This window comes from Dicentrarchus labrax, unplaced genomic scaffold (genome assembly GCF_905237075.1).
Source record: "Dicentrarchus labrax unplaced genomic scaffold, dlabrax2021, whole genome shotgun sequence".
Classification (NCBI taxonomy): domain Eukaryota; kingdom Metazoa; phylum Chordata; class Actinopteri; family Moronidae; genus Dicentrarchus; species Dicentrarchus labrax.
In genome coordinates, this window is record NW_026136717.1 from 3,177,145 (window position 1) to 3,190,407 (window position 13,263).

Consider the following 13,263-nt stretch of genomic DNA (forward strand, 5'->3'; position numbering starts at 1 on the left):
CCCAAAGCTTGATGCCCCGAAACGTCCAGAACACAACAAAGTAAGAATGTAGAGGCAGAGGACAGGTCTCTGCAGATACAGACACCGCCACACTTATGGGTCATAAGTGATGATTATGTTTTTATGAGTGTATGCATTGTTTTGTTTTTTTCAGAAAATCCTACTACTGCCTTTAAGTGAGAGTGACAGAGAGAGTCTGGCTCATCAACATCCTAAACAAGGGTGAAATTGAATGACAAATTTAGAGGCGGAGGGTGGAAATAGGATACACACACACACACACACACACACACACACACACACACACACACACACACACACACACACACACACACACACACACACACACACACACACACACACACACACACACACACACACACTCCTTGGTGGTGTCAATGGAGGATTTTCATCATATGACAGCTGACTGGAGAATGGCAGAGAGATGAAGCCAATCTCCCACCCTCAAATCATAATTTAATCATTAGTTATTAGTTTCCAACAGTTTCCTCAGCATAGACAACAGATGCGCCTCCTTCTCTCGCACAGATTGACAATACAGTGGGGGATAATTATTGGGAAATATCTGTCACACCCACTTGGCAAGGACTGATTTAACTGACATTGAGCTCCTATTTTTACCAAAGCAGTAGTGTTGCTTCAGTTCATTGTCAATGCTACATACAGTACTCTGTGAACAACTCTTAAACATGAGCTGAAACTTGCTGAGTAACAGTGTGATGTGCATTACCACAGTATATATATATATAACAATAGTTAACGACATGTAAGCTTTCTGTAAAAGAAATGAAAAGAGAGAAGTGTGAAGAGTGAAGTGGAACTTACTTTGACACCATCTGGTTTTTTGTTCAGCAGGCTCTTGGCTGCTGTTGAGAGAAAAGATAACAATGCAAGGAAATCAGCAGGCAGCTGGAATTAACACACACACACATACACACACACACACTCATGCACTACGTCTATCCAAGGCTGGACAATTACTAGCGACCTCAAAGTGGGCCTTGCTAGAATTGGAAGCAGAAGAGAAAAATGCAAATTAAGTCAGGAGATGAAATAAAACTTAGTGAATCATTAGACAGGAACATGCAATTAGACACTGTCAGCAGCGGCGGGCAGTGTCCACGGGGCTGACATCTTTAGTTTTCCTTTTTCTGCCCACTTTCACTCAAACACATGCCTATTTTAGCTCAAACACCTTTGATATGTAAGAAGGAGGGAGCTAAAATCACATGAGTGGGGATTGTGTCTTCAGGTTACATGGGCAGACAACCTGCTTTTCAGTAAGCATGCAAGGACAGTCTGAGACACCAACAGATGATTGGTAGTGGCAGGGAGAGCAGCGGGGGGGGGTTGTTCATCGTTTAAGACAGTGAGTTGGTGGGTTTGTTGGCAGAAGTGATTGGTCAAATCATAGACATGTGCATGTTTAGTAACTGATATAGGCTTTGCAGTGACAGCAAGTATCTTTAAACAGCCATATTGGAGGAACATTTGAGGCCATTTTTGAACAAAGCTATTTATAAATATTACTACATTATTCTAAACATACGATAAAGTATTATGTTGTAATTTGTAATAGCTAGGGATTTTTGCAGGTCAATCCATAAGATAGCATCGCCCTGGTTCCTTCAACCAAAGGCCAATGGGATTTTAACATGCATGACTTCAACCTCACCACTGCTAAACTTAAAAGTTTAGTTGAGTTAAAATAGTGTGCGAATATAAAACAACAAGGCTGTAAAGGCAGACTAGAAAGTAGATTTTAAGACACGTAAAAGTGTCAGAATTCCCAGGGGGGGTATTTACTGACAGATTGTCGTAGAACAAAACATGAAGATCTATTATGCATATGTTAACCAACCAAAAAGTCATTCATAAAACCCATTGACTTCGAGGCGAGGGAACCAAGGTGCTAAAATACTAACTCATTACCAGTTTTTCAGACTCATTTAGGCAGCACTTGATTGTAATGTCCTATCAGTTGAACTATTACTAGTTGTAAATCTCTAGTCTATATTAAGAAAATGAGAAGAGGACGTTTATTCATAAAATTCACTGACAGCGTACTGTGGCAATAGTGGCCAACAAGTACAAACTACCTCAAGTCCTACTGAGTATTATGGCTGTCCGATACAACAATATATATTGTGTGGCGATAGAAAAAAAGGATAGTTTTATATCACGCTCTATTGTTTATTGTGTTGTGTCTCACACTCTTTCTGGCAATATTTCTTTGTCATTTGGATGAAGGACGGATGAACAAAAATGGAGGAATGCTAACGTGACACAGAACTGTGTAATTCTGAACAGTAGGACTCCAACCAGGCAAGACAGAAAGAGGAGCTCGTTCTTAAAAGAGGAGCTCATTCTTAAAAGAGGGACTATTTCCTCTGAACTTACTATATACTGACGCAACTACAGTTGAAAGTACCTTTCTATATTTTATATTTTGTCACATGCTTAATTGGAAATGTGCACAAAGGTTCTAAATAAAAGGAAAAAATAATCAAATATGTGTTGAGTATATGAATCAAAATTTAATCAGACACAGGCGGTTCCATGGGGTAATTTTATACTAATTATTTATTGAATTCGGAGAAAATGTGCTATATTGTGACGTGTATCGTTATCTGGATATGATATTACTTATATTAGGATGTGAGATTTTGGTCATATCGCACAGTCTTACTCTGTATGCTTTAAGAGGAACTTCTGATCATTTGCAGAAAGGAGTGTGATTTTGGATGATACGATATTTTCTTTTCCTCCAATATGGCCGCTGATGGATGCACTGTGTCACCTGAAAGCCCTATACTGGTGCTTTAGTAGACATGACATGCCCTCAGTACCAAACCTGGCAGTGTAGTTTGACACTGTAAAGGAGTGCCGACTACACAGAGAACTCCTTACCTTACACATGAGTTACCACACAAGAGGGGGAAGGAAGAAAAACAAAAGTAAACACTAAGGCCATGATTACACTCTGAACACTGCCGACCGACAGTTTAGAATTTACTAAAAATAAGATGAATAAAACAAACGTAAGCTTGGCTGTCATTAGTCATAAAGAACAACAATCAATAATGTTAGAGTCAGGTTGAGTGTTTTGCCCTTTAAAAGGGACGTGAAGATGGCACTGCATCGATCTGCACGGTCATTCAGTCTCTGTTGATGGCAACTGAAACGGGAGGACAGACGGAGCTTATTGGGCTCTAAAGGCCAGCAAATCTGAAAAACAACAGCGCTCAAAAGAGCAGCAGCTTAAACAATACCTAAATACATAATAAAGACAGAGTTAAAGGGGTGTCATCAGTAATGGCGTTTCTGTCTATAAGGACCAATAAAATGTGAGCATTTGCTGTCACTCTTTTCTGGTTTACAGTCCTACCTGAGAAGTTGCGAGTGGCAAGCATGGTAGTCAGGATAGCACCCTAGGGAGAGAGAAATGGAGACTGAGGAACAAACTCCAATATTTACACAGGCTGAAAGGTTAATGATTAGATATTTTGGTGCCTGTGGCTGGATTGGGCAGATTTTTTAGCATTCATCAGCTTTAAAGCCAAGTGTTTTCAAGAAAAAAAACCCCCCAAATCTATTAAGTTTCTCATCAGCGTTGAATGCAGTGACGGAACAATAGGTCTCCTGAGGGATCTTGTATAGTAGCTCATAGTGTTGCTCACCTTGAGTTTCCTTCTGGCGTTGAATTTCTTCAGGCACTCCACAGTCTCCTGTCTGTGCATCATGGATGCCACAGTGGAGCGTTGCTGTAAACACACAGAGACAGTGTGTGGCATTAGAAGGTGATGATTGATTGCATTTACAGATAACTGAAAGAATGGATGTGAAAGTGTGTGTGTGACACTTACGCAGATCCAGGGGTGTTTGAGTGCATCTGTGGCAGTCACTCTCTTGGCTGGATTAATGGTCAGCATCTTGTTGATCAGGTCTTTAGCCTCTGGAGTCACTGTGTCCCACTCAGGAGATGGGAACTGTTCCAGGAATGACATCACAGAAAGTATTTACAGTGTCCTGTCAGCCAGTGTCCTGTCTGCAGTGTTAGACAAGTGAGTTCAGGTAATTCCCTACACATACTATTTTGAGGTACTGGTGCTACTGCTGGGTATTAACCTCTATAATGTTATAATATCTGCTCATTTTAGGCTTAGGATATTTTATGTTTCTAAATGTTCTAGATTCAGACTGTATTTTATTATTAAGTGTATGTGCACTGATGGCTTCAAGTTTCTACATCACATTTATATAAGTTGCATACTGGACCAGGAGTTTTCTAAATTTAGACTGTATTTATTAAGGCAAAATTCTTGAATTAAGTCAGATGCATTGTGTAGTTTGGTTACATAAAAAAACCCAACTGTTTTACAGTCCCCAAATTGAGGGAGTGTGGAGTTTTCTTCCAAAACAAGGTTATTAGTCACTGCATGGATCCTTGAACCATTACAAAAGTGCACCCCCATTAAACATTTGCAAAGTATTTTTTTCTTTTTAAAAAATGTACAACCTACATTGTTTACATCCATGTTTGCAATCTTGCCTTTTAGTAGCGTCTTGCTACTTTTCTTGTTGCAGGAAATGTGTATCACGTCGGCTATGTGCTCAGGTTTATGTACAACCTTTTGCCTGACCATGAGTAAACAAAATAGAACTATGCAAGTGGCCCAGCAGCCATAAATCAGATATATGACAAAATACATTTATAGAAGTATCTAACGAGTGAGCCATCTGGGGAGGCGTACTTTCCATCTCTGCTGAGAGCACAGGACCGATCGGGTAGGATGCTTACGAATGTGTCCTGTCTGATATCTCACAAACCAACATTTTCTCATGTGAGTTCCGATCCCGCTTAGCAGCTCTGAAAAATCATCAGTGTAACCCTGCCTGCACTGACAAGACATTACTGCCATCTCCAAACACCAAACCAATGTGTTTAATTTGCAATGAGCCTGTTATGGTAGTTAAACAATATACAATTCAGGTTGAAAAACGCTGTTAGAAGAACTGAAAAAGCTCATTGTCCAGCAACAGAACTGATACTGACCAACTGTACATACATATTTGACTTTTATATGTGTGTGTAAAATGAGTTGCTAATTCCCAATGTTTTAAATCATTTTCATTAATTAAAAATAACACAAGACTACATAAATGAAATGTACAACCACCCTCTTGCCTTCAAGTTCCATCATCTAACATTTCCTAGAGTGGACGAAGCTGCTATATCAGCAGCCTTCACCCTTTAATTTGATTTAACAGTATATCTGACCATATTCCAGCCATGTCCCTCTCCTTTTCCCTCCCACACTCATCTGGTTGCTTGTGCAGTGGAGAACAGACAGCAGATACTGTTTACAGAGTTACAGCCTGTCTGCTGCGGTTTGCCAACAGTTATTGAGACCATCAGACAAATAAGGGTAAATGTGCTTACATTTGGGTAAGGAAACAGTGACACTGTTCTTTTAGCTGCAGAATATGTATCTGGGTGCTACAGTTGTACTGTTAATAAAAAGTCTCAATGATATGTGAATAAAGTTGTCATTTGAATATAGTAAGATTTCAACTTTGTCTCATTGACTTGTATTCAATAATATGTCCCCAAAATACCCAGGTAAACATTGTGTGTGTGTGTGTGTGTGTGTGTGTGTGTGTGTGTGTGTGTGTGTGTGTGTGTGTGACTATAAAACTCACATCATAAGCCCCAGCTTTAATCTGCTGGTAGAGTCTGTGCTGGTCCTCATCCCAGAATGGAGGATATCCCACCAGGAGGATGTAGAGGATCACACCTACACACACAAACGCACACACACGCACACAAAAGGGTCACAGTTAATCATGACAGCACTCTATAAAACAATGTTAATGACTCAATTATCAAATCTATGAGGTGAGAATTGAAGAAATATAGCTACATCCACACACATTATAAGTTGTCTAAATAAAGAACAGTGTGGTAACAGACACACTCAGTGCTTATGTTTGCTGGTGGTACTGGATATGGTGGTTTTTGATTGGTTGGCCAGTCGCCAGGAAAAAGATGAAAGGCCCCTCTATCTGACAGCGAGACAGCCTGACCACAAACACAACACCACCTATTGTTTCTGTGGACTCGGTGAGTCAGCACAGGTGTGTGGAGAGCAGCACGCGTGTATGTGTGCGTGTGTGTGTATGTGTGTGTGTGTGTGTGTGTGTGTGTTTTAGACAGTGTGTGTGATTGTTTGACATCTCAGGCCCAGGTGGCCTGGCCCATCAGAAGGGTGTGTAATGAGCGTCAGTGCTGATTAATTCAAGAGGTTAGAACCCTCCGTACTCCTCTGCGGTACATACACTACAGAGTACCACACACATTCGCACTCAGCAGAAAGGAGCGAATGAAGCCCCTGTAAACCAAAATACTGATTTATACTTCATCAGTACTGTTTGTTTACATTTAATTCACCCTGGCCCAATCATCTTTAGTAACCTAATACAGAGGTTATACATAATATAACTATATGAGAAAAACCTATAAAGACAGGAATGTAAAGATATATCATGAGACAAATATTAAAATCGGTGAGATGAAAAATGAACTGTGGTATCAGTCGTAGCATCAAGGCTCAAAGACTTCTGTTTCACTTTTACAAAGAAATAAAAAAGGGTTCTATAATTTGATAAAGAATATATATTTTTGTCAAATGTGGGAATCTTTTTCAGCTTTAATTTGTCTTCAATCTCATTTTGTAAAATAATGCTGATGAGAACATTTTAAGGTGAATCCAGTATCAAATTGAATCCCTATATAAAAAAAACACACACCATGTGACTCAATTTAGCTTTGCAACACTGTCATCTAGTTTTTGGGGGTTTCAACTCAAAAATCGATACAGTGATTTTGAGAATCAATACAATATCACAAAACAAAATATCACAATATGATTTTTTTCCATACTTTCTTACCCCTATTACCAAACTATTGGAAAAGTAATGTGTGTAAACAATTTGGATTTGACACTTTGCATTTGTAAAATGCAACTGACTTACAGTAACATCAACATGACAACAACCTCATAATCAAACAAATCAGATCATAGGAAACCATCAAAGAACAGCTGTTCTTGTTTTGGAAATGTGGAGGTTTTCAGGTGTTTTTTTTTACTTTTACTGCAGTAAAGGTGTAAACAGTAAACTGAGCAGCTGTCTTATTTAGGAACAATAATTCAATCTGACTCAGTATCAGCATGTATTCGCAGTCAGGGCCAATACAACTAACAAAATAACTGCACCAGTACCAGTGGCTCTGCCCGTGGTGAAGTGTGTTCTTTTGAAGTAGGGGCAGTCCCTTTGATAAGCACCAGGTGAAGGCCTGTGATTGGCTGTTATGTGCAACTAATGATAAGCAGCTGCTCCATGAGGCTTCCCCCAATTAAACAAATCAACAGTTGGATTAACCCAGAGTCTTACCACAGGCCCACATGTCCACCGGCTTGCCATAGGGGTCTTTCCTCAGCACCTCTGGGGACAGGTACCCTGGTGTCCCGGCAAAACCTGGAACACACACGCATACACACATAAACACACCGTAGAGAACAACCCCTCTATTTCAATTAAAGCTTTTACCAGGCCACACACATTTGGAATTTGTTCAGCCTGACCCTGAATTCACTACTTTCAGTATATCGAAGTCTATCAAAAGCTTGTTAGGACCCTCTCCTAAAAGCAAAGCCTTTCACAGTAGCTAAGGATCAGTGGGCCCGTAAAGTTAAGTTTATGAGGCGAGACCAACAAGCTCCAAGGAAAACATCCCTTTGTGGGTATGTAGTTTGGCTCGTGACCAGCAGCATGCAGCCTACTTTTAAAAAAGCCTCAAAGCACCGGCAGACCCTCTGGGCAATGAGACGTAGTATGAGTGGTAGTAAAGTCGAAGCACAGAGTGAACTGGTTCCAGATGGAGGCTGGAGCTGGGGGAATAGAGCAATTATTTCTGCGCTCTGCAGGGAATAGGCCTGAAATGTATCCAATCCAAACTTAATATAAGAGCCGAGAGCAGTGGCACACCTAGTCCCGTTAGATAGGTAGATTGGGCTTCGATGATGGCATAGCCGAAGATTTGATTTTTGCCATTTAACGAAAACTAGGACAAAAAAAATCTGTTCTGTTTTATTCATTCAGTCAGCTCAGAAAGACTGGCTGAGAAAAGCAGCTGAGAATAAACACACAAACGTTACACTGTCATCTGAGTGAGAATTAAACACTCAGAGAGCAAAATCCTGGAGAGGATACAGGGACAAAGACAATTTTAAAGGGGTCTTGCAATGGGAAAATGTTCTATCATAAATAAATGATATATCTTAAAACCCGTTTTGATAGATTTGCCTTTATGTGATGTCGTCTTTTTACTTTATTTAATTTTTATGGCTTCTATTCTGCTCTTATTTTTGTATTTGGGTATTCTATTTTCTTTTTTTTTTTTTTTACATGTAATTACATTTTGTGTATCATGGCTATCAGTTTACTTTGTCATTTGTCACTAGTAATGAATAAACATACTCTCATCTGTCAATTTATATACAGATATTTGTTGTCTGTTGAAAACCCAAATAATTGCTTATAGCACAATTGTTTTTGTCAATAAATACTGGCCTAGAGTATGTACAGTATAGACAACACACCAACTGATGGCATCTCTGAGTAGCCCAGCTAAGACATGCAGTGATTATGCCATAAGCCTGTAAACAAAGGGAGTGAAAACAGAGCAACAGCAAACAAGGGTTCAAAAACATGGAACTGGGATTGACTTGTAGTACTGCTAGCCACTGCTGCCTCATATCAGCCACCATTTCTGAAGAACCTAGGAATATACAGACCCAACCTAACATCTATATCATGTCAGTAAAATTAACTGAAATCTATTCATTTAAAGCATTGAAAGTATGAATCCCCTGAAGGCATACTGGGAAGGGATTCATAAAGAAATACTTTCCATTTTGATGTACCATTAGACCCACTGCTTTATATCAGTAGCAATCCCTGATGGCACTATGGAAAGCAAGGCTTACTTGCTATGTATCCCCTAATTGGTGGAGAAAAAAAAAAACTGCCACCTACTGTACCTCAATGGCAAGACTGATGAAAGTGTACTTAATGTAATGGAAAATATTACAGTAAAACTCCACGTAAAGACACATTTTTGAATCGATGCGGTCCTGCTTACTTTGGACTACCAATGCGACAAGGTGCTGTACTGACTTAGTGGTGGATTTGGCCAAAACCAACTTTTAATTCTTTTAAAGTATTTTGTTTCCTTTATTTATTCATTTAGTTTTTTTTGGAGACTCCTCTCTATGTGGAAGAACATAATAAAATGTGTTGTTTGTTTGCTGAGCTGTGTTAATAGTTCTTTTTTAATTACCAGACAAAGCAGCCGTGTGTAATTCAAATAAGCTTCATAAGTATAAAGAGGTCGTTCTGTTCTTTGTTAAAAATAGAGAAAATATGAATCTCAAAATGAACACTGAATCACATAAGAAATTTAGGAAGTTGTGGACTCACCGAACCATGCCTGCTGGTCTCCCTGCACTTCAATGGCCAGGCCGAAATCTGCCAGTTTCACTGCTGCCCCCTTCAGCTTGCTGGCTAGGAGCAAATTCTCTGGCTTATGAGGGAAAAGACACAGATGCAAACTTTCAGTACCTTGCACTAAAGTGATATCATTTTAAAATGAAAATAAACATGACTGACGTAAAGCCATAAAGATTTCCATGTGTTTTTGTTAAGGGCAGCTCGCGGGCTTCAAAGCAGCAGGAAGGGTTATTATAGTTCACAGAGTAATAACATTAAGGACTGATGTCATACAGTGAGTTTGAGCGCTCGGCAGTTAGGACTAATAGCTGAGCTGCAGGCCGACTGTAGCAGCTGTCCAGTCTTACAGATAATACTGGAGGAAGGCTTGTCAGAGTCAGAGTCCGGCCTCTACACACACAAAGTCCCCACTGACTCATGCTGAGCCCAGTTAGATTCAGGTTCAGTCAGGGGCCACGGCTGACCTCAGCCCAGCAGCAGCACGGGTGGATGCCGCTCAACAAGATGCCGGCGGGCTGCAGTCAAATTGGGCGAGCAAGAGTGGCTGGTGGTGACGGACCGGGTGAGAGAGGCGGACGGTGACTCATGCCAAACCCCAGCGGGAAGAGGAGGAGGGAGGGGGCGGGGCCTCTGAAAAGGTTTGGAGAGGATGAATAATGTATTTTGTGACATTTTCAAAGCGGTTTCCTTGATGGAGCCAAATAGGAAATTAGTCAAGATGAGTGAGCTGTAATGTACAGTAATAACAACAAAACGGGAGGGTGCTGCTGATCAAAGGGAAACTGCTTTTATTTAACAATCAGACCCAGTTATCTTAACAAACAGCGGTCACCCTGGCTATACATGTTGCCATACAAGCCATTATTCATTCTCAGCTTCTCATATACATTCATTCTACTATGGTTTCATTCTGATATACCAGATCTATATTTATTATTATTTTACATATTTTCTGTTACGTGAAAATAAAGCTTTACTACAGTAGGTGCCTTGCTGAAAAAGTTTAGTCTTCATTAAACTCATGTGTTTAGGCTCAGGGACCTCATCAAGTCATTTTCCACAGTGTGTAAACCAAGAGCCCATGGATGTATGGTAAAAGGATGACTGAATCTTTGCCAACTATCAAATGAGAACTAGACACTAAAAGAAGGCATCCAAGTGTGGCTATTTGGATCAGGTAATCTGGCTGCTTTTAGGCTATATTCACACAGCATGCCATAGCGCTCTATCTGGTTTGGACCACATATGAAAGAGGCCTGAATCACAACTGAAAGGATTAGATTCAGTGTGATTTGTGCTGTTCACACTTCTTAGTCACATAGGAGCAAAAAACATCAGTTTTTGGCCACTTTGGCCTGCAGTCTGAACACGGACGTAGATGTACTTTAGACTTTTAGACTTAAACTAGAAAGTATACAAAAATAAAAAGGAATACCAATAAAAAGGAAATCCATCAGTGAATGTTCCTCCAATGTTTTATATATTTCCCCCTTCAATACATTTTCTTTGTTCTACAATCTGAGCTATGTCCTATTATATACACTATTGCGGATATCGGACAGCTGATCAAACAGATCATATTTGTTAGGTCCTTTATATTCATAGTCACATGTGACTGGATGAGTAATACTTTTGCTGTTTGTGAATGTGCAATCGACACAAGATCTAACAAGAGTATTTGCACTATTAAAGGCTGCAAATCAATCAGTGTGCTCCAATCCTTTGTTCCTCTGCAGTTTTTCCCAACAAGTGTAACAATCAGTGCACTCAACAATGAATTTGGAAGGAAATTTACATTTCTACACTACATTTTTTATCAAATATTTTTAATAAATGTTTCTCCAAATTCACAAAATGTTTATATTGTATTTTAATATTTGCTCATAGTAACTACAGCATAATTAATATTGAATGGCTATATTTAAGAAACGGACATGTCTTGGTTAAGGTGAGAAAACAACTGTGGTCTTGGTTACATACTGAAAAAGTAAATAGCAACTTAAAGCATGTGACAGGATGCGTTTGCTTTCATAATGTTAAACCAAAACCAAGATATATCCCTAACCTAACCAATGTGTTTTTGTTAAACCACATATTGGACATCATGAACTTTGTATGCCAACCATCCAGCTACCACCTCTCTATGACTTGTGTGCAGTAAAAGAACGTTGCACTTTCTTGAAAGATTTTTGCCTATGAAAGTAATCCACGTATCAATTTTGCCCAACAAATTAGTAACGTGAATAAAATTTCTCGGCTTTGACATTGAGTTAAACAGTTTGTAGGTATGGATAATTTTCTAAATTGATACATAAACTTGGTCAAGAATCCTTCAAAATTCTACTACTGCTTGCTGTAGTAGGTGTTCATAGTCCACCTCCGCGATGATTGTACAGATAGATAGATAGATAGATAGATAGATAGATAGATAGATAGATAGATAGATAGATAGATAGATAGATAGATAGATAGATAGATAGATAGATAGATAGATAGATAGATAGATAGATAGATAGATAGATAGATAGATAGATAGAATTCAGAGGCGGAGAATGAATTATGGCTTGTATGGCTCTTCATACACTGCCTACACACCTATCACCTACAAATACTTTTTAATACTGCCTGAGGTATTCATTCCAGAAGGCATCTGACATGTCACTGAAATCAATCGAACTCCTTCAGTTTCCATCAGTCAATGTTCATATTTCAAGGTTGCTTGAGCAGTTAGTAGAGCGTATGGGAATTCTGAGTCGTGCAGTTCCTCAAACATTTGTTGTGGGCAAAGGTTTGAGGAGGCCGAGGGGAGGAAAGACGGCAAAAGGGAAAGGAGGAGAAAGGGACGCATTCGTCAGCATCATGCAGTCATTGCAAACACCCCCCACCATCCGTTTACCCCCAGCCCACTGAAACCACCCCTTCTCACCCTTGGAAAGATAAATCATGTAACCTGGAGGGTAGGAAAGGGTTGATTGAAGGAAAAGAAAATAGGTTTTGAGTTTGATCATGTCAGGTACAGTATACCCTAACTCTAACACCAACTATGGTGTGGGTGAATCCCTGACCTTACCCTAAACCCCTTACCCTTAACCTGGGTCTTAAAGCACAAACTTAACTTGTCTTTGTCACACAGGCCAAAATCACACATTTCATTGCTCTCATTGGTTGGAGATCTATCCAATTTGCATTTGCAAATTAGTCAGGAAAGCTGTTGTGAAAACCGTTAAAACAATCTGCAGCTTAAATCAATTCACTTGGTGTCAAAGTTATAAATAATTCTGCATCTATGCCACTGTTTTGTTCTTAACTGCAAAAACAAAGCGGTTTGAATTTGCTATCACTTTGATTCACTCCTTTTAATGCTTCTTTTCCATCATAACAGCGGCCTAACTCAAAGGTACTGTAGAATTTAGAACCTATACAACCAATATAAACCTATATGATCTTTACATTTTCAGAGAGAGTCCTGAGTGTATTTGTTAAGCAACACAGAGGATATCATTAATAGAAAAATTGGAAATTGGAATACAGACCACAGAATCACACTTCCAAAACCAGCAGCTCCTCCCACTTTACAATTCTATTATTTCGTATGAAATGTTATTATAACTGATCAACGACAACGGTCAAGGTCATGGATATAGTTGTAATAAAGTTCTACTAGAGTTG

At 39.4% G+C, this 13,263-nt stretch overlaps 1 protein-coding gene and 1 long non-coding RNA gene across 27 annotated transcripts in view; one reads left to right on the plus strand and one right to left on the minus strand.

The window, feature by feature from the left end:
* The window catches only part of camk2d1 (calcium/calmodulin-dependent protein kinase (CaM kinase) II delta 1), a 99,188-nt gene that overhangs the window by 19,699 nt on the left and 66,226 nt on the right, over nt 1-13,263 (minus strand). For 14 of the 26 annotated variants that reach the window (XM_051429032.1, XM_051429021.1, XM_051429041.1 and 11 more), the window contains exons 7-13: nt 9,565-9,667; nt 7,477-7,560; nt 5,725-5,819; nt 3,888-4,010; nt 3,702-3,785; nt 3,410-3,452; nt 847-887 (exon numbers count right to left, since the gene is read on the minus strand). In XM_051429032.1, the coding sequence (XP_051284992.1) occupies nt 847-887; nt 3,410-3,452; nt 3,702-3,785; nt 3,888-4,010; nt 5,725-5,819; nt 7,477-7,560; nt 9,565-9,667 (573 nt within the window). The remainder of the gene's footprint in view (nt 1-846; nt 888-3,409; nt 3,453-3,701; nt 3,786-3,887; nt 4,011-5,724; nt 5,820-7,476; nt 7,561-9,564; nt 9,668-13,263) is intronic. The other 12 variants (XM_051429024.1, XM_051429042.1, XM_051429039.1 and 9 more) reach the window with 1 other exon arrangement.
* LOC127379446 (uncharacterized) overlaps nt 1-13,263 on the plus strand; it is a 149,073-nt gene that overhangs the window by 324 nt on the left and 135,486 nt on the right. The window lies entirely within an intron of this gene.